Here is a 25,848-nt window from a genome sequence, read left to right on the forward strand (position 1 = left end):
CCAGTTTGTCTTCCCCTCTGGGTGAGCACAGGCCCTCAGGGGCAGAGAGGTGCCAGAGCCTCCATCAGCCTTCCACCAGTGACACTGCGGCTCTGCCACCATGTCACCAATGCCACGGTCCAGCTGTAGCAGAACAAGCTCTGCCTCTTACCTCTCCCACATCTGCTGGCCAGGCTGGGACCCCACAGACTTTGGGAAGTGTGTGATGCTAAAGCAGCAAGGGGGGAATCGCATTTACCTGACAGCAGGGGTGAGTTTGACACCTAAACAAAGTCGGTGAAAATCCCCTTGGTGCCACTGCTGTGCAGCTGCCCTGCAGGCTGTGGGCAAGCATTGCTCCATCACAGGTACACCAGGAGCTGCAGAGAGGGACTATCAGTGCTCCCAGGACAGCCATATCCACAGTATCCCCAAATCACACTGGGATGCTGAGATTTGCTCCAGTAATTCTTTATTGGGTGAGAGCATATGCAGGCTGGGGGTATCCCAGCACTTGCACATACCTGGTCCCCCCTGCGGGCTCCAGGAAGCCCCTCGGGCACTGGTGCCACCCCAGCACATCCCTGCCCGGAGAGTCCCACTGCCACCTCGTGGGAAAGGGATGCATCACCTCTGCTCTGCCGCCGGCACAGCAAACCTCCTCCGGCAAAACCCACCCCTGCTCCTGCTGGCCAACAGCGCCCGCAGGAACCCCCAGGAGCTGGCGTGGAGGGAGGAGGTCCACACAGACCAGAGGCATCATGAATTAATCGGATCGTTCCATGGCTGTCTCCATCCCTGCTTGACTGGGAAGAGAGGGTGCACCCAGGGCAGGTGTCTGGCTGCACTGAGGGAAGAGTGGAAAGGCTCCCTGCAACAGCCCAGAACCTGCTCCTACACTCCTGCTCTCACCAAGGTGACCCACAACACCCCTTGAGGGCACTGGATGTCCAGGGATGGAGCTCAGGAACTGAAATATTGGTCCCATGCAGAAGACTCAGGGGTGAGGCAAATCCATGAATTCCCTTGTGCTCCCAAGTTAGCACCAGGTTATTAAAATAAGAGTTCTGTTCATTTTCATCAGGATAGGCCACAGACAATGAAAACACTGCTTCACTGAGCAGTCAGAGAAATAAGGAGGCTACAAATCTCCCCCACAGAGGGAATGAAGCAGTGAGCAGCCTCTCGTGGCTTTGAGAAATCAGCCTACAGCAACTTCCAAAAGAGGTCTGGAAACAAATCACTATTGCTGAAACTGCTGTGGGTGGAGAACATCCCACACCACAGACACAGAGAGGTTCTGTTCTCTGCTCCCCCCAGACATGGAGCCTCCAGTTTGCACTGGTGTGGTAAGAGGGAAACCATCAATCCTTCTTGCCCTGTAGCATCTCCCTCTCTGCATCTCTGATCCTGGCCAAAGAGGACAGCACAAGCAGAGAGGGAGGAAAGGAGGGACAATGGCCCTTCCACAGCCCAGTGCAGTGTCCTGGCTGCAGCCTTGGGGACAGCTATGGGACACTGTGGGGTGCCATGCAGGGCCATGCTCCTGCTTTCAGGACTGTACTGACCCATGCACTGGGTGGGCAACCTGAGCTCTGCCCTCCTGAGCTGCCAACAAGGCTGAACCAGCTCGGACCCAGAGCCAAAGAAGGAAAACAGTCTTACAAATCCATGTGCTGGGAAAGGTATCCCTGGGCTCCATACCAGGGCCAGAGGGGATTCACACTGTCCCTTTGGGCAGCAAACCTGCAGTCTCCACGTCAGGGAGCACAGGAGCCTCTCAGAGCCCAGGAGCTCCAGGAAAGCAGCACTCAGGAAGGACCACACCTTTGATAGGCCTCTTGGGGCCTCTCACAGTCCTGCACAGCTCCAAGAACTCAGGACTGAGGAAGGACCACACCTTTGATGGGTCTCTCTGGACCACTGGGAAAGGAACACCAAGCTCCTGAGCTTTACTCTTGTTTTTTCTGCTTCCATATTTTGGACAAGCGGAACTTGTTCTTCTTCCTCTCTGGCTCCTGGCTCTCAAGAGATCCATCTGCAGGAGAGGGAGCAGACACAGAGCAGGTTGAGACCCACAGCCCCAGTGAGCCCCAGTGCTGCTCTGGAAGAGGAGAGAGGGCCCTTACCCAACCTCTGTATCATGTCTGCCAACATCTGGTCTTCCTCTTTCTCTCTGTAATGGAACAGCATGGTATCAGAAAAGTTTCCTGTGCTTGTGACAGGCTGGTAGATACCAAAGGCCATGCAAATACTGCTCTTATTCCCCAGTAAGAAAGGACCAACCTCCACAGCACACCCTGAGAAGGCTGCAGGAAAAAACCCAACAGTTAGAGTCTTAGACATTAGCAAATTCCATCTGGTTCCCTTGAAAGCAAGGGCCTGTGTGGGGATTTCCAGACTTTCTCCCAGCTGGCTGATGAATCATCAGAGTTCACGGAGTGGTGAGACACCAGCACAGCCCAGATGAGTGAAGCTGAGACACAGTAGCCCAGGGTGCTACAGAGGTGCTCACTGCCATCAGGGACAAGCACACTGCTGTCACCACCCTGTTCTGAGCAGTACCAGAACCCACATGCAGGAGCTGGTGCTCTGAGGTCAGGGAATGGAGGCTGTTCTCAGGATCAGGAGGCACAAATTCAGCTACTTGACACAGTTTTCCTTTGAACTTGGGAAGGATCCAGTTCTTGGCTACAGTTGTTCTTCCACTTGCTGCAGCAGATGAGCACATTCCTGACTTCATGTTCCCAGACTGCTCCTGCATCTCCCACACTGCATGCAGCCTCCCCATCTCCAGCCTCTCCCTCTCCTCCCCTGCATTCCACATTTTCACAGCCCAGTTTTCACAGCAGCTTCAGCTTGAGAGAGAACAGGGCAGTGGTCCTGATCTCTTCCCAACAGCTGCCAAGGATGCAAAGACAGCAGCATTTAGGACAAGATGCTTGATGACAGGTGACCACCCACCTCTCATGGAGCAGAAGTCTGGACTACAGCCACTCATCCACCCTACAGCCTGGGCAGCAGTGCAAATACAGCAGTGCTGGCTCACTTCCCACCATCTGAGCCTGGCTCATTTCCCACCCTCACCTGAGCCTGTCCTCATCCAGGCAATCCACAATATTATTCCGATCATTGACCGTGTTCAGGTACGACTCCAGCAGCTCCTTCTCTTGCTCCTTCTCCCTGGGAGTCTTCAGTTCCTCTGCACAAGACAAGGGAAGCCCATCTCACAGCTACAGGCAGTACCTCCCCACTGTGGCTCCTGCCTCCATCCTGCTCCAGCAGGGCTAATTTTACAATCCTCACACTCAGGAGCACATCCTACATGCCCTCACAAAGCAGAGGTGGGCTGGATGTCACAGGGAGTCTGCCCAGGGACAGCCACAGTGCAGTCCCTGCAGTGCCTTCAGATCTAAAGGACATCCCAGGGCTGGCACACAAGGTGGAAGCTCCTGGGGCCAGCAGGACTCCCAGTGTGCCCAATCCTTACCTGGTTTGCTCATGAGCCTTCTCAGCTCCATCTCAATATTCCACTGCTGCTCCTCCAGGTTCTGCTGCTTCATCCTGGAAGGAAAGACAGAAGTGATGAGTTACTGCCCTGTCATGCCCCAGGGTTGGATCCTTCTCCTGTCATGTTAAAGCCTCATCTCTGTGCTGCCCACCACCTGGGCAGGAGCTGGTGGCTCAGAGGAAATCTTCCTCCATCACATTTCTGAAGTTTCCCTCCTCATGACCTCTTCACAGGCCCTGGGTGCTCAAAGCCCACCAGCTAATACATGAGGATGCTGGCAGTTCTCCCAGGGACACCCTCAACCCTTCTCATCCCACCAACTGGCACATGATTTCTTTGGGCTGCCACATTCCCTGTCCTCCACTGCCCACAGGAAGTGCACAAGCAGACAGGAGAATTTCTGGTTGTACTCACTTGTACATCAGCTCTGATTCCTGTCTGAGCAGCAGCTGTTTCTCATGGATCAGTTTGAACCAATCCACCATAAGGGCATCCTCAGACTCATCTACAGAGGAGACAAAGGGCAAGAAGCTGCATCAGTTCAGCCCCCCTGGCTCAAACACACAATCTCTTGAGGGAGAGCCTAGGATGACTTATGTGAGCCCCAAGCAACCTCCAGTGAAAACAGGCAATCTTTGGAGCTCCTGGGTCCAAGGGATGCAGGTCACTCCCTGTGGATTCAAGGAAGCTGCTTATGGATCCTCTGCTACAGGACTCCCAAAACTCTGATCCTCACCCAAATAAACACAAGACCTGCTCAAAAATAAAGTTACAAAACAGCCAGAGAAGGTTCAAAATCCTCTGGGCTTTATCTTTGTATACCAGGTACCTCTGGCAACCTGGTGACTCACATGCAGCCTAAAAATGGAGCCAAGAGCGCCCAGGGGTAGGACCTGAGCCCCACACCCCCCCAGCAGAGCAGAGCTGGCACCAGGGCTCCCTTACCTCCCTCACAGGCACGCAGCTGCTTCTCCAGATCCACTCCTTTCAATTCCAGCTCGTCCAGCTGCTTCTCGATGGCACAAACCTTCTCCTGGATTTTCTCCTCAGGGAGGTAGTCTGGGTGCAGCTAGGGAAAAAATTGTAGGACCAAATGCAGCTCAGGAACCCTGAGACTGCCTGCTGAGGTCACAACAGAGATGGGAAAGGGCATAAGGAGCCCAGCTACAGAGCCACAGCCTGGGAGGGCCCGGCCAGCAGAGGGGCAGAGCTGGCTGCTCACAGAAGAGCAGTGGCCACTGCAAGGCTGTGACACATCTCTGTCAGTGGTAAGTCCCCCACACCAGTCAGTCTGCAGACATTCTCCCTCCTCCTGTGGGGAATGCAATGTCTGCCATAGTTTTGTTTGGCTCTGTCTGGTTCCAGCTCTGATTGTCTCCTTGCATGGAAGATAACCAGCAGCTTCTCCACCTTGTTCTGCCCCAGAGCCTTTCACCCTTTCCCTGGGTATCCAAATAAACCCTCCTAATAAGACAAACTTAGATATATGTGGACAAGCACACCAGAAGGATATTTAATGACCCCACCCTGCTCCCCTTACACCTGGTTTCCAGCCATACCTTGGTTGGGGACACCACTTGAAGCTTCCCTTTGCTTTTTGGAACAGCGAGTTCAACTAGAAGAGAGATAAAAACATCACAACAACCTTTAAATCATTTTATGGTGTGGGACAGTGCCTGTCCCAGACTACCAGAGCACAACAGGTCCCAGCTACCCAACAGAGGTCACAGATGATACACATGCATCCATATGCCTGACCAAAGTAAGTGACATATCCTCACAGCCTGATTTACTCCTTCTGGTTGGTCACTCAGCTCACAGGTTGCTGCTTTCAACCCCAGGGTATAGAGAGTCACCTAATTCAGGTGTGACTTTGGAACTTCCACCCAACATACTGACTTGCATGTTCATTCACTATCTTGTTAAAACCCAAAGATATTTGTTGTGGCAAAACCCATTCCTTATTAAGGTTCCAAAGGACAGCACAGAAAGACAGGGTTACTGTCACAGCAAACACCAAGTCATACTAAAAACATCCCTCTAGTGCTCTTTTACAAAGGAGTATCAGTAAATACTGATGAAACAAAGATGGTCTAGGGGACCTCAGTGTAGATCTCAAGAAACTAAGGTTCAATTCCTCCCACAAAACACTTCCTAGGTGAGAAGTCCCTTCGGCCCCACTACACAGCCTTACTCAGGCTCTGGACACCTATTAAAATCAATCCTTAAGCAATGTGTATTTGTTCCACTGTGCCTCAGCTTCCTCTGCCCAACTGTGCTGCAAGGATAACTACAGAAGAGTGTGAGGTATTTGGATACCCAAGGGGCTGGGTTGGATAATTACCACAGAGAGGGAACAGAGGCGTGAGTGGATGATGTGATAAGGGAGGAAAACTCTGCTATCAAAGAGCAGGGCTCTAACAAAGGCAGCAGCAATGCAGGCTCAGCACACACAAGCAGAAAGGCAGGACAGACAGACTAGGGGAGCCTCCTGAGAGTCTCTGGAGATTGAGGAAGAGCTCAAGGACAGCTCTCCAGTTGCCCAGCCCTTGCTCTATTGTGCTTTCTAGAAGGAGTGCAAAAGGAGAAGATGCTGGATGTGGCTGTGCTGCTCCTGCACTGCTGGGCTCTGTCAGGGATCTCTTCCCTCTGGATGCTGCTGGTTTGCTGCCTGTGCACTGCCTGCAACTCACACTTCTCTTAAAGATTCCTCCAAGAGGGACTTGTCCTGCCTTGAGCTGTCTGCCTAAACAACACTTCCCTCTCCCAGCTCACTCCTGCACCTCTGGGCTCCTTGCAGGCGGCCTCTGCAGCACCTCCAACCACAGCAGAAAGCTGCACCCCTGATGGAGTGAAGGCCAGGGTCACTGCAGGGGAAGAGCCTGTAAAATGACACCCTGTGACCAGCTCAGGATCTGATATCTCCTGATACCCTCAGGCTGTGGCTTGACAGACACAGGATGGGTTGGTTGCTTGCCAGCAAGCTGGAAGTAGGACAGTTGGCAGGAAACCCCTGGAGCCTCCTTTCTCAGCAGAAAACACCACCTACCACCAAAGAAAATGAATGATCTACAGAAATGCTCACCAGCTCAACACAAGGCCAGGATGGAGGGCAGGAACAGCAGCTGACTGTTCACAGCTCTCTCTGAGTGCAGAGGTAAAAATCTACACAGAGGAGCAAGAGCTCTGTCCCTAACCCCCAGCCTGCCCAGTGACAGCAGCAGGAACCAGCCTTTCAGCCGGGGAAAAGTGGGGGGACACTGCCAGGAACATTCCCCAATGGCCCTCCCCCATGGCAATCATTAACCTTTAGAAAGACAGATATAAACCCAGCCTCCCTTATCTTAACAGCTCACTCACTGCTTGGGAGAGACTAGTGCTGAACCCTGGGGCTGAGGCTGGGAAAGAGGAGGTGGGAAGTTTTGGGAAAATGCTGGCAAAGGAGGCACACCAAACCTTTAAAAAAGACAACACAACTGGGACTGAATGTTTGGCAGCTGTCAAAGGTGCTGGCTAATACTGGAACCAGCTGACAAAAAGTAAGGCAGGAGGTCATTGATCCACCAGGACCCATCCTGCTTGCTCCAAGACAAACATCAGGGGCAGGACTGAGCCCTGCTGTGTGAATCTTCTACTCCAGACAGGTAAGACACAGCAAGATGGGGTAAGGAAAGGGGAGACAAAGAAGTTGAGCAAACAGGACAGCAGCAAACATCAGGTTAGCTCCAGAAAATTTCCTCAGCATTGTTGTGGGATATGTCAGAGCAAGGATAACTGGGCATTGGAGGAGAGGTGCACAGTAAAGCTGGGGCTGAACAAACAGGAGAAAGAAACTGGATCAAGAGTAGGGACAAACTGGTCAGGACATCTTTGGAAATCAAAGAAACAGCAGTCTTGGCTCCTGCTCCTGTGGGTCCTGACAGCTGGAGTCTCTGGATGGCAGTTCTCTGCATCCCTTTTATTTCCTAAAGCCACTCAGCTGAAGAGGGACAGAGACATCAACTGGATCCCAGTTCCCCAAATTAGGAGATGATCCTCTTCATAGCACTAAGTCCAAAGAATGACAGGGCAGGACCTTGAAAAATTCCTATTTCAATGTCTTCCTTTCCCACTGAATTCTCTGGCCGTGCTGCTTCCTGCTCAGGCCAAGCTGGCTAATAAAAATCAATTACACAGACTCTGCCCTCATGACAGCAGCCAGAGGGTTATAGTCACAGAAAACTCTGGGACACATAACCCATACTGACCACTCAGGCTGCTCCCTGACAGTGCAGGGGAGAGAGTGACTTCAGTAGGCAGAAGAGATCTTACATGTAGCAGTGCTTGTTTTCAACTGGTTGCCATCTTCCTCCTTCTTGGCAGACCCTCCAGGATCTTTCCAGTCTTGCTTTGAATTCTGACAGCTCCTGATAAGATCTGAGCTGGGAATCAACAACTTCTTCGTGAATCCACCAGATGAAGCTGGATTAAGAAGCACAGACAGGTTTTGGGTAAGAAATTTCAACCCTTATCTCATAAAATCCCTTTAATGCCCAATGTCTCTGGCAGTCACCACTACCAAACTCCATTTCTAGTCCTAGTTCTCCTCTCTTGATGATAATGAAGGGCATAAGCCAAAGTAAACAGGGAAAAAACACTCATTACAGGGCCAGAGTAAGAGGAGAATAAACATTTGGGAGAAGAATAAACAGCTGGGAACCATCACTAAGATTTCTCAACATTATACAAGCATGCAAGAGAGAGTAAGTGGAATCTTGCTGGCTGCCTTGCAGAAGAAGGGAACCCTATGGCTACTGAGTCCCTCTCCCTGGGGAAGGATGGGAGGCCACCCATCAAAGGCACAAAATAAAGGCACCACAAGGCTAAAGCAGGTGCAGAGAGCAAAGATCCCTGAAAGCAAAGGCACATTCTCCACCAACACATTCCTCACATGGGCCTTGCAATGCTTGGCACCTTCCTGATGAGCAAAATAAAGGCAAAGCTTTTATTCCTTCATACCAGAGTCCTGCTTTGCTGGTGGGACTACTAATGGGCTTGGCTTTGGCTCCTTCAGTGCTGGGCTCCCTGCTGCCACCTGGGAGTTATCAGTAGGTTTCTTAGAGCCATCTTGGTCCCTGCAAAGAAAAAAGACAAAGGTAGGAAAAATCCCTCATGCTGAATGGTCCACAGGAAAAGTTCTGGACATCCTGGTGTGGATCTCCACGTGGGATGGTCACAGTTGTCATGGAAACCCACCAGCTCCAAAGACACTCACTTGTTGGCTACAGGCTTCAACCGAGATCTCCACCCTTCTGGGCTCTCAGACTTGTTGTCAGCAACATTTGTGCTTCCTGAAGAAAAGAACACAGCAAGGTAAATAAAAATACACAAGAACAAAAATATCCAATAAAAAGAAACATGCCAGATTTGAGTCTCAGGAGAATCCTAGGAGATAAAGCATGCACTTGGGCAGGTACTATGATGTTACTGCAGCAAACCAGCACCAGCTCAACAAGTTTAACATGGACAGATTCAGATACAATAGGTAGCAGGTAATCTAAGTGGCATTTTGTCACTTTCAGATCAATCACAGTTACAGAAATTCAGCCACAGAGTACACGAACAGGCACATTCAACAGCAATACAACACAAACAGCTCAGATCTCAGAGACTAAAGGCTGGGGTGGGAAGAGGGAGAGACAAAAAGTCCCACAAAGTCACAGCAAACTGCAAACAGACAGCTCTTCTGGCCCAAAAAAATACCAGCCACCTAAAAGTGCCTGGGACAACTGGAACCCCCAGATATCATCCCCTGGCCTACTGCTAAGTCACCATGATGGAAGCTTGGTACAAAACAGACAAGAAGGCTGGGTGACCTGCAACTACAATCAAAAAACCATCCCAAAGCTCTGGCAAGGTCTCCCATCTGGGAAAACCTAAGCCTTTGAAAGCCACCATGATCCCAGTGCTTGATGACAGCAAGTACAACTTCAGATACCTGGAGATCCTCAGAGGAGGACTCACCATGCTAGAGGGAGCAGCTGCACAGGGATAGTGCACACAGGGAGTGTGTTGAGCCCCACAGCTCAGAAAACACAGACACAAAAGACAGGAGTCATGGACACATTTGCTGTACTTGTCCAAGAAGAAGGCATAAAGTGGGAGTGCTGTGTCCAGGCAGAACTGTGTGACTCATTCATCCTCACCTTTGATGCCTTTTGACTCTGGCTTGTGCAAAGAGTCAACAGGTTTGCTGGCAGCCTGGCTCTTGGGCACAGGGTCTGTCATCTTCTCCTGCTTTGGTGCTGTGCACCCTGTTTTGCTGGACTGTGGTTTTGGAGCTGGACTCTGAGAACTGGTGGGAGAAAACTTGCCACTGCAAAAAAGAACAACCTGGTGAGTCTTTTTGAAAGGATGGACCTTTTTATTTGCCTCTGTTCCAATGATTTGTATGTGTCCCTCTACATGCCCTTAAAACTGAGCCACAAGAGCAGTCAGGACAAAGCAAAGAAAGATGCAGGGAGAGGCTTCTCAAATTATCCCAAGGAACATCTTGGCAGTAAAAAGGGAAAGAGAAATAGTGCTTACCTGCCAGGTGCTGAGGAGCCAGTGGAACTGAGTCCTCCTGGCCTGCTTGGAGAAGTGCCTGATGCAGACAGAGCCTGTATAATGTGGTTACGTGCCTGATCCTTCCCAGCATTCACTCGACTGACCTCAGCAGTGCCTCTGGCAGGGGCAGTTTTATCAGGGCCATGAGGAGACTGGACTTGTTTTTGAGTCTCAGAAGTTTTATTGCTGGAGGACTCCAAAGACCGAAAAAAGTTTTCTCGGGCTTGCTGTGTTTTTGTTGTGGAGGATGTCCAAGGAGGCTTTGATGGGGTGCCTTCATGGGGATCTGTTTTATTTCCCAACAAGGCACCTTTGCACTCATCTGATTTATTTACAGCTGAGGAGGACCATGGAGTATTTACACTTTTGAAGCCAGAGCTTCCAGAAGATGAAACAGATGGCTTGGTTGAATTAGTGAGGCCTTCCTGGCTGGGTTTCTTCAACACCTGCTCTGGTTTCTTGGGTTCTGCTGCTTTCTGGAACACCCTGGCAGCAGCAGGGGCTGGGGTACTGTCAGGCTTTTTCCCAGTACTGTGGAGACCAGAGACCTGGACATTGTCAGGCTGCTGGTGGCTGGTACAGATGAATGTACCGGGCTCAGGCCCAGCTTTGTAGCTTCCAGGAAGAAGCAAGTTCCAACACTGCCTGCACCTGTGGATACAAAAATCTCAGGAAACATCCTCCAGAGTGCTGGGAGACACACAGCTGGGAGTGCAGGCACGACTCCACCATCCACTGACAGTGTGTGCCTGTGTGCACATTCCTCAGGCACCAGAACAAGAACTGTGTTGATAGCACAGCCTGAAGCAGGAAAGGTGTAGATGAAAACAGACCTGTGGAGACAGTTTCCCTTACACACAGGTCAAGAGCAAGCCCAGATTGCCTCCACTCTGAATAAAATGTGCCACACCACTCTCTCCAGTCCCAAAGAACCAGGCTGGCCCTCTGTGAGCCCCAGGAATGTGCCCCTGCCTTGAAGAGCTGCTGTACCTGAAGCAGTTCCTGTGATAGAGCTTCCCATCGACCAGGTAGCGCTGCACCAGGTGCACATGCTTCCCACAGACCCCACAGCTGCTGCTGGGGACATTTCCACTCTCTGCCAGGACCCTTTTCTGTGGGGAGAAGCAGAGGGTGAGCAGACAAGAGCACAGCTACAAATCTCCCAAGAAGGAGAGTGTTTGGCATGCACAGCCAGGACAGAGAAGTCACCCAGGAAATCCCCTCTCCCTCCAATCCCTTGGTCATAGAAGTCACAGAAGTGGAACAGCCCTTGGAAGGGCAGAGCATGGGGAATATGTTCCCACAAAGCCAGAGGAGCAGGGTGCCCTGTCTGCCTATAGGCAAAGGTCTCTGATTTAAATGAGCTGGGAAAGGGCTTCTATCCTGTTTTCATCCCTACTCTGCTTTGAAACAGTATCAAATATTTGGATCAATGTTTTCTAGCAAAAATAACACTACATCTTGTAAAAATCTCCATCCCCAATATCTAGGAACAGCCCATCCATGTCCTAAGACACCCACATCCTGTTCAGGAAGTATCCAGGCTGACTGATGTTATTCCAGTGACTCCCACCTCAATCTATGCCAGAATCAGACCTCTGAATTAAATTTAGGGACTAAGTCCTTACCAGCAGGAGCCTTGGACTAGCCCAGTACTGTCCATCTCACTGGACAGATTTAAGGTATAAGGAACCCCCAAACCCACATTTCTTACTGTGGTAACTGGGGAGGTTTCCTTTGGCTTAGCTCTGGCTGGTGGGTGGGCAGGAGGCAGTTTTGGTGGCACTGGCTTAGGAGGCTCTGGAGCAGTTTTCTTCCCAGGATGCTGCTCTGGAGATTCAGAGGAAGGACGCTTGATTCCAGCCATGCCTCCAACTGGAAGAATGGAAGAAGGGAATATTTTTAAGGAAACATAAGGAAAACTCACTGGTTTAGGAATAATTTACAAAGTAAGAATATCCAGAGGTGCCTGATGGGTAACATGAAAAGCACACAAGACACAGACTTCCTTCATGAGCAGTTCTGTACTGGACTGAGGGGCAAGAGACAACAAGTGAATTGTAACAACATTCTGAACCTGCTGATTTTTCTCTTCTCAGGGAATTTCGTGAAGAGAAATGCAAGAGGGAAGAAATCCATCCATCAATGGTGAGAACAAGACCTTGGGTTTTCAATTCCAGCCCATGGTTTGGCTGGAACTGATCCCAGCTGGAACAGGCCCTGCTGGAACAGGCAGAGGTGTTATGGCTAAGGAGCTGAAGGGTTTGCAAACAGAGGGTTTGCTTCATTCAAGTTGTTGTGCTCCAGACTTCCTACAGAGCCTGAACATTCACTGCTGCAAGTGTCCACCCCACATCCCAGCTGGGACTCCCACAGAGCAAACAGCCTTGTTGAATGTGGAAATGACCACTAAAAATGGGTAATTCTGCAAAGACTTGGAGGTGCCATAGAGGTGCTAATGTGGAAACCAAGACTTGCCACAAGCAGCCTGAAAATGCCCCATTCTCTTTTCTTTGCAGATGAAATAAGACCCCTCAACATTCACTACAAGTGGAGGAAAGATAATCTCCAACACACTTCAGTCAAGCAGGAAATGGTGCCCTGTGCCCTGAGAAGTGCAGGGAACCTTCCCTGGGAAATAAGGCTTTGTGCAAAGTTTTTACAGACACAAACCCCAAGTGTCTCACAGGGATGTTATTCTTGCACCACTTTTTATTCTGAATGAGATGTCTCTGTGTTCCTTGAGGGATATTTGAGCCACAGCTTCACTTTCCAAGTGACACTTCAATGGCCACTCATCTGAAAAGAGATTATACCCTGCTCAGTAAACACAGAAAGGGCAGGGAGCAGAGAGGGAGCCCAGTTCCCAGCAGTCTGCCCTCAAGAAAGCCAACTCTCCAAATAAACACCCAGGACTCCTACTGCAGGGAGCAGGGGACAGCCGACCCAGCACACAGCTCAGGCTCAGACTGCCCCTCACTTCCCACGTGTGCCACCCACTGAATTCCCAAAGCCCAGCACAAAGATGGGTGGCTTCAACTCTGCTTATCCACAACAGCATGACCTCACTAAAACCTTGTCTGCTCTCCCTCCCTGCCCTCCTGTGTCCTGCTTGTTTCGGGGTCCTGCTGGAACCCATCTGAAGGGCACGACTGTGAGTCCGCAACTCCGCTCGGTGTCACAGGGCACATTCCAGGCTGGGCTCATTTTCAGACATTCCCATTCACCCCAGCAACAGGAATGCAACCAAAGTGTTTTGAGGGACACTTGTGGGAGTATAAAAATGTGCTGTGCTTGATGATGTGGTAGACAAGATGCAGGGGGGAGGGGGCAAAGACCCCAGCCTGACCCAGATTCTCAGCACTTGGCACGAACATGATGGAATTTGTTTGATTTCAATCAGAACAGTTTTAAAACAAGAAATGAAAAATGAAGAGGGGGTGGGAAGAAGTTGTGGAGAGAGAGAAAAAGCATGCCTAAATGTGTAAAGAGGTGAGAAGTAGGAAGAGTTGAAACATTAAAGGCAGCTCTGAGTGAATTGTGCTTTCCTTCCAAGATGTAGGACATTCTCTATACACATCTCTCCATTTACATTCACCTTAACCACTTAAGTCATTCATGTCCCACTTTAGAAAGTTTCCTCTGGAGGACCCTGTGAAATTGGTTTATTATATTACTTCATTTTGTGTGAGCTTAAAGCCAAATATAAACCAAGACTAAAATAATGCTCCAGTGAGCCCAGCTAAACTCTCCAGTACATTAATATAATGCCTTGGCAGCTCTGTTTTATGTTTGACAGAATTTCTATCACAATTATGTCAGTTAGGGTGATAATTTTCTTCTCCTCCCTTCTATCAGTGCTACTGTGCTGTACAAGCCCTACCACTGATGCTGTCACATTGGCACAGCCTCACAGACAAGCTCAGCCTTGTTCTGCTCCATGCTCTCACCAGCCCTCAGGTGTGGCAAAGACTGGAACGGGGTGGAGGTGCTCAAGAATGGAAAGCTGAGGTGGTGACCATGGAGAGGAACCTTCCGTGCTCCTCTCTGGCTGGACCACAAGAAATTTTAGACTGTATTTTAAATTTTAAGGCTGTAGTTCCAAAGACAAGACATGGCCCTGTACCCTTCCAAAAGCACTGGTGCAACTGTAGGCTGGTGTGCAGAGTTCAGATCCCCCCAGTGAAACAGTTCTGGTACCAAAAAGGCCTCTGTGCAGTTTATTTTGCTTTTTCCAAGCTTGTCAGGAGGCAAGGAAAAGCATGAAATGAAGCCCTGGTCCTTCCCAGCCCTCCAGGGAACATGTACTTACTAGGAGACCTTCCATGGAAGTAGTTATAATACTGGGAAACATAGGTGAGGATGCTCAGCCTGTCTGGTACCTTCAGAGCAACCATATCCTCTGCATCCAGCAAGGCTGGGATCCCCAGCTCCTCCTCAGCCACCCGAAATGCCTGGAGAAGGGGAAAAAAATAAAAATAAAAATACAGGGGTTTTATCCACGGCAGGCAGCAGAGCTGCTCCTCATCATAAGTAAGAAAGTGCACTGAAAACAGCCCCACTCTAATAAAAATAACTCTGCTGGGGAACAGCTGCACCAGTTTAACTCCTACATCATAGGAACCAACGGAGTCATGGCTTCCAGCCACTGCCTTGAGAAACCCAGGCAAGGAGCCAAAAATCTGGCCTGGCAAGCTGGCCATAGCTCAGTGCACAGCAACTCACCTGGGCTTGCCTTGCTCTTCCTCCAGCCTGCCTGTGTGTGCGAGTGCACAGCTGCAGAGAGCCAGGCTGGCAGAAGGGGATGTGTCAGTCCAGGCTGGCAGAGCTGTTTCCAGGCTCCCAGCCCAACCTGAGCTCTCCCCAATTAACGGTGGGCTGGTAGGTGCTTGCAGGCAGCTTTCATCTCTGAGTGCTGTGTTAAAGTTTCCAGCCTCCTACTGCCTGCTCTTCTCCATCTGAAAATTGGGCTGCAGGAGGGACCCTGCTCTCCCAGAGCAGAGAGGGGGGAAAGAGGTGTAATGCAGAAAAATTCCTGATACATAGCTCCCTTCCAGTTTAACTGTTTCCATGCTGCCTAAAATGTATTTGGGGTAAATACTCCTCTTTCTGGTGTCTCTGCTTTGAAACTGCAGGTAAAGGAGGTGAAAGCAATTTTCTCTTGCCTCTGAAAAAAAGCCTTTAATAGAAATAAAAAAAAAACTCCAGCAACCAAACTTCACTCTTGCCCAGCTCAGTTTAGGGCTTTCACTAAGGACCTTCTCCAGCCTTGTTCCTTCCCAAATTATGGGGAAAAATCCTTTTCTCCCCCTTTGGAGCATCCCTGTTGAAATGCCAATGCAGCAAAGGAAAACAGCACTTGCAGGACCAGAGGCATGAGGAAGGCTGCTGCTAAAGTCCACAATGAAAGGGTTAAAAAACCCCTTGAATATATTAAACCCCTCCGCATCTGACCTCTGGCACGGACACACACAGTGTTGGTGTACAAGCCAACCATTCCTGCTTAGAAGAAACAAACAGCCACTATTTTTCAGCAAGATAATTACATTTTTTTCCATTCAGTATCCCAGTAAAAATGTAACAGAGCAGACATTAAAAATGCTTTCAGCCAGTTACCACCGGCTGTGTCACCCCAGCTGCCAGCCCAGCCTGGCACTTTCCTGTCTTGTAAACTGGTACTTAATGCATTCTTTGGAGGGCTCCCCACTGCACTGGCTGCACAACTGGTCTGACCAGTCAAGTTTTCTTGCTGGACATTGCTGGGGTGAGGTTTAGTGGGAACACAGGTCATGCCACCTCCTGCCACACTGTGCCACAGGTGACACCGGTCACGGGCACGGAACACGAGCCAGGGGCTGCCTGGACCACAGAGAGGAGGATGCTCTGTGCTCCCACCTGGTTTGGGCAGAGCCAGGTGAGCAACGCAGAGAGCACCAGTGGGACATGGTGTTCCCTGTGCCTGCAGCACCCTCGTGTTCCTGGGAGCTGCTCTTGCCTGGAGACCCAACAGGATCAGCACCTAACAGGACCCAGTCACCCTCCTCCTCTGCCTGCCTGCCCAGGCTGCTCTTTAAAGGACAAACATGTTTTTGCATCATGGTTTTCATCAGTGCAGCTCCAAGGGCTTTCCAGGGGAAGAAAAGTGCCACTGCTGCCATGTCCATGCAAAATGGGAAAGTGATATGCTTGAGGCCACCTGAGCTAGCCTGGCACAGGTTCCCTCTGGCACAGGCTCCACCTGCTACACCACACCACCCTCCACCAGCACTGACTCCAAGGCCTCTAGAAACTTTCCTCCTCTTTATATATTTCTTAAATCTCTAGCAAAAAAAGGGCCAGCAACTGAAATTTTTCTAGGGTTTGGGGCTGGTCTTGCAGAACATGAGAAGTGACACATTCTTCCTTGACAGATGACCTTATATGGCAAACTGCAGCTCAAACAAGGCTGTTTTCATGCACAATACAGCCCTTGAAAATAAGGCTCTAACAAGTAAACATCAAGGAGGGTCTGGACAATAGCAGAGCAATAATGCTGGGAGACATCAGCCCCTCTTGTATCCCAAGGACAGCCAGAGAGAGCAAAGTAGTGCAGGAGCTAGGATGGAGAGCAGCCCGAGGGGGAGGCCAGCCCAGGAGCACAGAGAGGTGGAGGGACAGTCCCACAGACAGCACAGCCAGGACACCAGCAGGGAAAGGACAACACAGACAAGTCACCCCACAGCAGGTGGAGTAAGGAAGAGAGAGCAAAACAAAGGCCATAAAAGAAACTCAGAAAGGGGGAGGAGGGGACACACAGACTGCAACAAAGGAGGGGAACAACTCTTTATGAGAAGCACAAAGAAGCTTTTCATTAATAAAAGCAGCAGAGGCAGCTCGCAGAGCTCATTTCCCAGACACAAGCAGACACCATCAGCCCAGCTGGACAAGGAGCAACACTCCTCAGCACTTCAGCCAAGATATGCTTCCATGGAGAAGAGGCCCCAACTCCTGCCAAACACCAAACCTCCAGGGCAAAATGCATGGTCTGAATCTTCCCTTGAGGAGAGGAACACACAGGGCTGACCCCAGAGTGTCACTAACTGCTCACAGGCTGCAGCCCCAGCCTGGGCACAGAGGGTCTGTGATGGAAGCTGAGGACATGGCCAGGGATGAAGGGGAGCAGAAGCTAAGGAGCCATGAGGGGACAAATTTAGCTCTTCCAGAGGCAAGAAGCACTTCAGCCAGTTCACTGCCTGAGAGTGTGTCACTCCTCCACCCCAGACAAGGGTAAGCTGCCATGGTTTGTTCATATCCCAAGCTCCTGTCAAGCAGCCATGAAACTGCATGGAGCAACGCCAAGGGAAGAGAAGTGCTGTAATATTCACTGCCTTTCCTTTTGCAATGGAGAGAGGGAGAGGAAAATCCCTCCTTGGATCACTAAGACCATGCTAGAATCCAGTGCAGAAGGGGGTTGGCCTGCCTAGCTTCTATTTCCTTTGTGGAAAGAACATGAGAAACTCCAATAGCAGGCTGGAGTGAAGTGTCCAGGCAGCATCCAGACAGGTGTTAGGATGTATCCACCTGGATCCCCTGCACCAGGAAGGAACAGAAGTGGGAGGACACTCCCTGTGCTTCCTCTCTCACACCAGCTTTTTCCCAGCTCCTGCTCCACCCCTCAGGAGCATCACACACTCAGCATGTCCATGTTCTGAGCTCTAGCAGCTCTGTCTGAGCTCCTGCTGCCACAGGACACACTGGGAACAGGCATCACTGCGTGGCCAGCTAAGAAGAGTGAACAGTCTGAAGGTGCTTTCAAGCAGCCAGCCAGGCTGGACATTGCTGTCCAGAGGAGAAGGCTGGAAGGTGCAGAATAAGGCACAGGGTTGGAACACAGCACCGTGGGCACGCTGTGTCTGCAGGGTTTCTGTTGCTAAATCACATGAGCAAAGTGCCACATCCCAGACTAGACCAAAAGTAAACATTAAAAGTCACTTACCAGCTTGTTGTTCTCATACACATTTTCTTTTCTGAGGGAGTCGAAGTTTCTGAAATACAAAAAGAGGAAAAATCTCAGGTTGGTGATGTAGAGTGAGCTGCACAACTTCCAGCGCTGGCTCAGGGTTCAGAGCATCCCATCCACCCCTGGACAGCTCTAGAGAGGGCAGCATGGCAGGTCCCACCTGAGAGTCACAGACCTGCTGCACCCAGGACAGAGATGTGCAGCGGGCACAGCATCTGCCCACAGGCAGCACAAGACAATTCTGGCACATCTGCCTTTGCAGGGCTGACTCCCACAGCTGACTGTGGACAGGACATGTTGGTGCAAAAACATCCCAGGCACATTGAGGGGTTCTGCTGAGACAGCCAGGAGCAACCTCTAATTCATGGGGTGGTTTCTTGGCCCCCAGAAAAGCCTTGCTTCCCTCCCACTCAAAAAGACACACCAGTACCTGCTGGCCAGGTATGAACACTCTCTCCCCAAAAGCACTTTCCATGTTCCTCTCCTGCCTTGAAAGTTGTCTCCACACAGAGAGCTCAGCTCCAGGGAGGTCTCTCACGGATCCCTCACACACTGCACATATCACATGCTTTTCCAACACACCCATATCCTCTGATCTCAGAAGCTCCTGGGTCCAGCAACACATCAGTTCTGGCTTCAAATCTTCTTTTTTCCTCTGGCAGAGCTCCACAAAACCAGCACCAGGGATCTGCCTGGGAAAACCTCTGCCCACATCATACTGCATCTGCTAACACCAAAGTTGCCAGTAGAAATTTTAGTCTGCTTTCCCTAGGGCTGTAACTTTTGATTTGTGCTCATAATCAGTAACTGAAAAGGAAGTGACAGTTACTGTTCACAAATCCAAGCCAAAGTCAACAACTCCTTTCTGCTGTCTCCAGACATCACTTCTCTCTTCACCTCTCCCCAGATTTGCTTTCCCTCCCCTGGTCCAACCCCAGATACCACACTCCCTGCACTGTGCTGGGAACTGAGAACCTGGGATGTGCTGGGACAAGGATGAAAGCACAGGGGAGAGTTTGTGCTGCTGCAAGTAGAGCCCTCTGGAAGTGCTCCCTCAGCCACAGCAGAGCGTGTCCCTTGCTTAGGAAACAGCATCATCAGCTTTGTTAGAAACTGACTGCCACTTGCTAAACAGGGAACACAAAACTGGCTGCTGGCTGGCAGCCCTGCTTTCCAACACTGCTTCCTCCTGCCCAGGCAAGCTGGCAGGGTCAATTCCTTTTTGATAACCCCGTTTCACCTTCCAATCCTTGTGTCTGCTGGCACAGAGCTGAGCGAGAGGCTGATACCTGAGAAGGGAATTCTCACTGATAAACAGAAAACAGCACCAACTTGGCATTCCTTGTATGTAGCACCTTTATACCCAGTGTGGACCCACCCTCTTAGCCCATCCCTCTCCTCTGGGATGAGTCAGGGTAACTCTGAGAGCCAGGGCAAAGCTGGCTCACAGCACCCTATTCATGAGAGAAACACATGATCTGTATCACAGCAGGGCAACTTTTTCCACTGCTTGTAACAGCAAGGAGCAAGCCAGGTCCTTTATCTCCTCAGCACAGAAAGTGGAGCATTACATCATAAATAAGAGAGGAACCTTAAACAGGCTTGCTCATCATGCCACAGCCTTTGCCTCCCCCCTGCTTCCCACATCTGGTATTGCCATGTGGGACAAGGAGAGAAGGAATGGCAGATAAGACCCTGAGGTTAAACTCCCCCAGGGAGCACACAAAGACAAGGCACATCCCACCTCTAAACCACAGAGTCCTTCCTGTACAAAATCAAAGGGAATTGCAGAGGTTTTTCTTCAAGCAGTGCTCCTGCCCAAAGATTTCCCTTCCCTGAGACAATGGATTAAAAAGAGCAACAAAAATAATCACGTGCCAAAAAAGTCTTAGTGAAACAATAGATAAAACTATCCTTGGGTTAAGTCAGGCCAGAAAACTGGCTTTTTTTAAGACCCAGCTGAAGGAGGTGATATCAGCTCTTTGCCTCACTCCCAGTTCTGCTCCCAGTCTCTGTAGCATGGAAACGCAGCAAAACACTGCAAGAACAGAGAGGAGCTCCAGCTTCCTTGGTCATTCTGACTTGTAAGACACTGGATTTATTGTCAGTCAGTGACCTTAGCCACACTCAACATGTTTGCTGTGGTGGTGTGTGCACTCCCTGACATGCAGCAGAGACCTAAAAACCCCAATCTTTTGATGGTGAATGTCTCAAATCCCCTTCTATTCCTCAAAAGAAAGTGCAAACAACCAGGTTATTTGGCCATTTCAAGAGTCCCCCGACCTCTCAGCATCGTTGTTTCCCTGGCTAGTCAGGTGAACTGCTTACATCTAGTATTTCTTTTGGAAATTGATCTTGCTGGTGCATCTCCTATCTTGGAATATCAAAGCTCTCTGGACCAATGTAATCCTAAGACAGCAAAGGTAATACAAACAGAGAAGTAGGAGTTCTCCACTGAGAAAACACAGGCAACTGAATTAATTGGAAAATGTGAAAAATATAAATGTGACCCAAGAGAGGCCTCCAGTGTTGGAAACAAGTCAGAGTGGAGTTCACAAGCACAGGAATAGTTTTATTCCTGTTTTAAACCAGGAGAATTTTTTAGCTCTGAAAAAAAAAAAAACCCTTCCCTTAGCAAATAAGTGGCTGAGCATTTCCCATGCCCACAAATCTCTGTGACCACCCCCTGCTCCAGCTACAGAGACCCAGCACTCACAAACATGCCACAGTCCTCTGCAAGCACATGTGCTTCCACAGACAGGAGGAATCTCTGCTGCTGCAAGCACTAACTTGATTGGAAACTTGACCTTGGAGCAGACTGAGCAAAAAAAAAATCCCAGAGCCTCAATGGCACCAAAAAAGTTTTCTGCTTTTTGGCACTTTTGTGCTACTTTTTCTAGAGACAATAAGATGTGCAGTCAAAAGGATCACTGTAAAGGAGTGAGGCACCCTTTGCCAGCTTACAGCCTTGGACAGGGGGCTCAAATCCAGCATGCTCTGCTGCGAGCAGGACCTTTCAGCTGTGCTCTTTCTGGAGATGCAAAGGTGGGACAAGGCTGGGAATTCCAGGAGGGAGATGTCCCCCATGTGCCCATCCTCCTCTGAGGAATGCTCTGGCTGGCAAGTGACAGAATGCTGCCAAAATGAACCCTGAGCCATTCCCCCCTGCCTAGGTCTGTCACACAAAGCACAAACCCACCAAGCCAAGCAGGCAGCTCTGCCTCACCCCAGCCTTCTGCTGACAACCCATCCCGAGCAGGGCCAGCGTGACCTCATCCTGCCCTGCTGAGCTGCCACTGACCTGGAAATGCTGCTGGGGGAAAGAGCACTGCTGCTGATCAGCTGCCAAGGGGGATTTCACCACCAGCCCATTCCCAGAGCAGCAGCTTGCAGTCTGGGAAAGAGCAAGATCCTGGATGAAGAGAAGGATCTTAATCAAAACCTTTCTTTGACATCTGGCATTAATATCTGCGTGAGCGTGCACAGCTCCCCTGCCTCTTCTAACTCATTTATCAGGACAAGGCCACTAAAATCCTGGCTGAAGCTTGCACAACCTTCACCACCACATGTGGCAGCTGCTGACCTCAGCCTCCTACCATGCTGCCATGGGGCTTGATGTTCCTCTGACAAGAGATGTCCCCAGGCTCTACAACCATCCCAGAAAATGGCCTGGAGCCTGCCTGAAACAGTGTCTGTGCCCAGCTGGGACTGACTCTGAAGCACTCTTTATCCAGGACAAAAAAGTGGATTTCCATGGTAATTCAGCATGGATCTTCACTCCCCCAAGCATCCTTGCATGAGTGGGAAGTGAGTGGGAAATGCATTTCTAATTTTACACAGCTTGCCCTGTTCACTGGTAACACACAAGCCAACACTGGCTGTCTGAGAGAAGTTATCATATTTTCCATACGTTTTCCAGCAAGAAAACAGGAAGGAAGGAGAGACCCACATCAGCCTGCCCTCTGAGCCTCATACCTCACAAGAGAAGCCCATGTTTATGTCCACGTTTTGAGCTTGAAGTTTTCCTGGTAATTTTTCAGGCTCCTGCAGGAGAAATCCCCTGCATTCAGTCCAAGAATGTAATTTGTGTAAACCAAGACAGAAAACACACTGTTGCAAAACTGATGCTGTGACTGACTCATGTTCTGCAAGTGACCTATGCAGAAGAGCTGCTGCAAACACCCCAAACACCCCTTTCTAGTTTTACTTTCAGTCTGGTGCTTTTAATCTTTAACTAGGTCCTTGGTAGACGCAAGGACAGGAGCCAAGGATGGACCCCTGGGAAGCAGAAGTCACAGTGACACATGCAGAACAGTCAGAGAAGCTTTTTGGGATACATGGAGAATCTGCACAAGCATTCTGCCCCAGGATCTGAAACATGGCAGCTGGCAACCCTGGCCACCAACCACCCAAAGGCACCATTTCCTTCCAGCAGGACTTTGCCCAGCCAGTAGTACACGTGGTGCTTTCCTGGATTACAGCACTGACACGGATGAAGGAGGTGACAAATAAAGGCTTCTCTTACTTTAACCTTCAGGCAGCCCTTGCTGAGCTGGTCCGAGTCAGAAAGAGCTTTTGTGATGTCCCAAATAAAGTCAGGCAGAATGCCCACCATAAAAGAAAATTAATGGCAACAGACAGATGCCTCAAGGAACATCTTCCCTCTCCAGCACAGGAAAATTTATTTAAGAGATGTCTATCCACAACCCTTTTTGCACAGTTCAAGGATTATAAACAACTCACTAAACTGGGCAACAGGATTATTCCAGCTCTCACATCGCTGAGCCCCTGTGCACAGCCGTGCTCCGGATGGGCCAGCTGCAGGAAGCAGTCCCAGCCCCTCCACGAGAACACCTCAACCCTTCTGCCCCGGTGTTTTGTATTTTTGGGACTGTGAATCAAAGGAAGGAAAGGAAATATCTGGAGTCACATGGACATGACAACATGTCAGGAAGTCATACACAGCAACACCACGGTGACGGCACAAGCACTGGGACAACAAAGGGTGCCAACCTCCTGCTGCCCAAGCCTGCTCCAGCTTCTGTCAAGTTTCAAGGTAACAGAGGAGAGAAGACAAGAGGCCTTCTCTTGGGTTCAGCCAGAAGCAAGACACCTGCCAGAAGGATGGCTGCACACAAACCCATGTGGCAGGCTGTCCTGAGAGCATGAAGAAAAAGGGAGAAGACAGGACAGGAGGAGAACTGCAGTACAGACCACCTAATCTGTTCCTCACCCAGCTGGGCACATCTGACCAGGAGAGACCTAATGCTTTAAATCAATACTCCTGGGCACTCTTTCCAGGGCTCCATTGCCTTCATCTTCCCCCTCAATCCCACCTCAAAGAGCACAAAAGAAAAAAAAAAAAGCTATGAAGCAGGATCTGTGACTCCCTTTGGCCATTCACCTTCCAATATGTCAACATTTGGGCAGGGACAGCTCAAAACCCACAGGGCACCAGAAATGGCCCCAGCAAGACATGAAAAGCACTTAAGCTCCCACAGACAGAGCTCTAGATGGGAAAAACAAGGATGTGCAGGAATCCAGAGGCTGTGGGGCCCTGCCCTTTTACTGCATTTTGTTTAAACAGCCCTTGCCTCGCGACTTGTGAGCACTGTGCTGCTGTTGGGCTGAGCAAGAGCCCAGCCAGAGCAAACACAACAGCAAAGAAGGAAATGCTGCCCCAAAGATCAGTGCCTGAACTTGTTTTGCAATGGAAAGGACGCATTTGGAACATTTATAATCCAGCTACTGAGGGAAGAAAAGGGAAAAAGGAAAAATGTATGGAAAAAACCAGCACGTAGGCTGGGAGAGCAGAGCTTTTCTCTTGGAGATTCTCAGCGTGGGTGTGAGCAGAACGCTGCTGGTGATGTGCCCACAGGGAGGGCAAGAGCCCAGGGAAGGTGGAAGACCAGGGTCCACAGCTCAATGGACAGCAGGCCAGCCCCAGCCCATCCAAACTTAATGGATGGCAGCATGACCACAGCCTGGAGAGGGCTCTTGGGTGGATGGAGAGCCCGGGGTCTGCACCTCGATGGACGGTGCGATGGGCACAGCCTGGAGAGGGCTCTTGGGTGAATGGAGGACCCGGGGTCTGCACCTCGACGGACGGTGGGATGGGCACAGCCCATGCAGAGCTCGATGGACAGCGGGATGGGCACAGCCTGGAGAGGGCTCTTGGGTGAATGGAGGACCCGGGGTCTGCAGCTCAATGGACGGTGGGATGGGCACATCCCATGCACAGCTCGATGGATGGCAGGATGGGCACAGCCCAGCGCGGGTCCCGGGCCGCGAGCGGGGGGTCCCGGCCCCGCCGGGCCGGCAGCCCTGGCGCGGCCCTCGATGCCCGGCACGGTACTCACATGAGGTCGGGGCGGTGTCGGTGCAGGATGGCGCAGAAGGCGAGGCCGTCGCGGAACGAGGTGGTCATGTTGGTGATGCTGACATCGCGGTAGCCCTCGCACTGCTGCCGGCACCACAGCTGCAGGTTCTGGATGGCCGCCATGGCCCGCGGGGAGCCGGAGGGCGCCGCGGCCGGGGCCGGGCAGGGCCGGGCAGGGCCGGGACCCTCCGCGCCGCGCGGTGCCCAGCCCGGGCCGAGCAGCCCGCGGGTGGCGGCCGGACCGGCGCTGGGAGGCGGGGAAAGGGGCGGTTCAGGGGCGGAGAAGCGGCGGAGAAGGCGCCGCCTCGCCTCGGGAACCGGGCAGCGGCACCCCCGGCCCAAGGGGGCCCGCACCAAGGGCAAGGGAAACTTCCTCTGCTCCCACACAGAAACGTCCTGCCCGAAGGGGCGACCACCAGGGAAGGCGTGAATCATATTTAGTCACTGGGAGGGATGTTTTCTTTGGAGGAGAAAAAGTTAAAAACCACCATAAAGCACCTAAATGTAACTGTTCGCTGGATAATCCTGAGCTGGGGCGGCGGATTCATCCCCAGCATCACCAGGTAACACCCAGGGCGAGCGGTGCAGGAGCCGCCAGAGCCCTTCTGGAGAGAGAGAACGGGGAGGAGGAGGAGGGAGGACGAAGCTCGGCTGCCAGAATCTGCCCAGAACCAGCCCGGAATCTGCCCAGAACCAGCCCGGAACCTGCACAGAACCAGCCCGGAGCCTGCCCAGAACCTGCCCGGAGCCAGCCAGGAGCCTGCCCAGAGGTCTCGCTGTGGCGAGGCCAGCCGGGAGCAGGGGGTCTGTCCCTGCTGGGGCAGGGCATCAGGCATCGGCAGTGCCATGGAATCATGGGGCTCGTTCCGGCTGGAAAAGCCCCGCGGGTTCGTCCCCGGGTGGCTCGGGGAGGGGCAGGGTCCCCCTGCCGTCCCGTCCCCCTGGGCTCGCTCCAGCGCCGCGATGGCCAGCTCGGAACAGCTGCCCCGCAGCACACGCATCCCATAAAATAACTCAGCAGACCTCATGCAGCTGGCAAAACATGAGAAGAGACAAGGTAACACTTAAACAGCTGCCTATAAATTAGGGGAAAATAATCAATAATACATATAATACATTAACGGCATTTCTGTGACATGATATGGATAATATACATTAATATATAAATACCTCACAAATAATTCAGAGTGTTTCCATTTCATCAACAATCACTGGCCAATGTATTTACTTTATGGTAAGGATTATACATTTCATTATAAATGGCTTGCTGGGCATGTCAGCAACTTTTACATCTCCATTCACTTTATTATTAATGGTTTCCTGAACAGTAATGGCATAATAATGCACACAATGCAGCATGAATATTTGATGTGGCATCTATAGTCTCCCATT

The 25,848-nt window shown here is 51.0% G+C and overlaps 1 protein-coding gene across 1 annotated transcript; it reads right to left on the bottom strand.

Moving 5' to 3' along the window:
* Positions 1-434: 434 nt before the first annotated feature.
* MICALL2 (MICAL like 2) lies at positions 435-24,660 on the bottom strand. Its single transcript, XM_059861994.1, has 17 exons — positions 24,437-24,660; positions 18,054-18,102; positions 14,391-14,532; positions 11,793-11,953; positions 11,069-11,190; positions 10,058-10,729; positions 9,676-9,845; positions 8,745-8,820; positions 8,489-8,604; positions 7,802-7,951; positions 5,050-5,105; positions 4,436-4,559; positions 3,905-3,995; positions 3,470-3,543; positions 3,067-3,181; positions 2,109-2,155; positions 435-2,017 (listed from the first exon to the last, which is right to left on the bottom strand). Exons 1-17 carry the CDS (start codon positions 24,577-24,579, stop codon positions 1,932-1,934), a joined length of 2,394 nt encoding a protein of 797 aa, XP_059717977.1. The 5' UTR covers positions 24,580-24,660; the 3' UTR covers positions 435-1,931.
* Between the last annotated feature and the right edge of the window lie 1,188 nt (positions 24,661-25,848).

The sequence above is a fragment of the Haemorhous mexicanus genome, chromosome 17 (genome assembly GCF_027477595.1).
Source record: "Haemorhous mexicanus isolate bHaeMex1 chromosome 17, bHaeMex1.pri, whole genome shotgun sequence".
NCBI lineage: Eukaryota > Metazoa > Chordata > Aves > Passeriformes > Fringillidae > Haemorhous > Haemorhous mexicanus.

Coding starts and splice junctions, on each gene's coding strand:
- MICALL2 (XM_059861994.1), bottom strand. CDS start 24,579: ATGGCGGCCATCCAGAACCTGCAGCTGTGGTGCCGGCAGCAGTGCGAG. Junction 7,952..8,488: donor ACCAGCAAAGCAGGACTCTG/GTATGAAGGAAT, acceptor TTCTTAATCCAG/CTTCATCTGGTGGATTCACG. Junction 3,182..3,469: donor AAGGCTCATGAGCAAACCAG/GTAAGGATTGGG, acceptor TGTCTTGTGCAG/AGGAACTGAAGACTCCCAGG.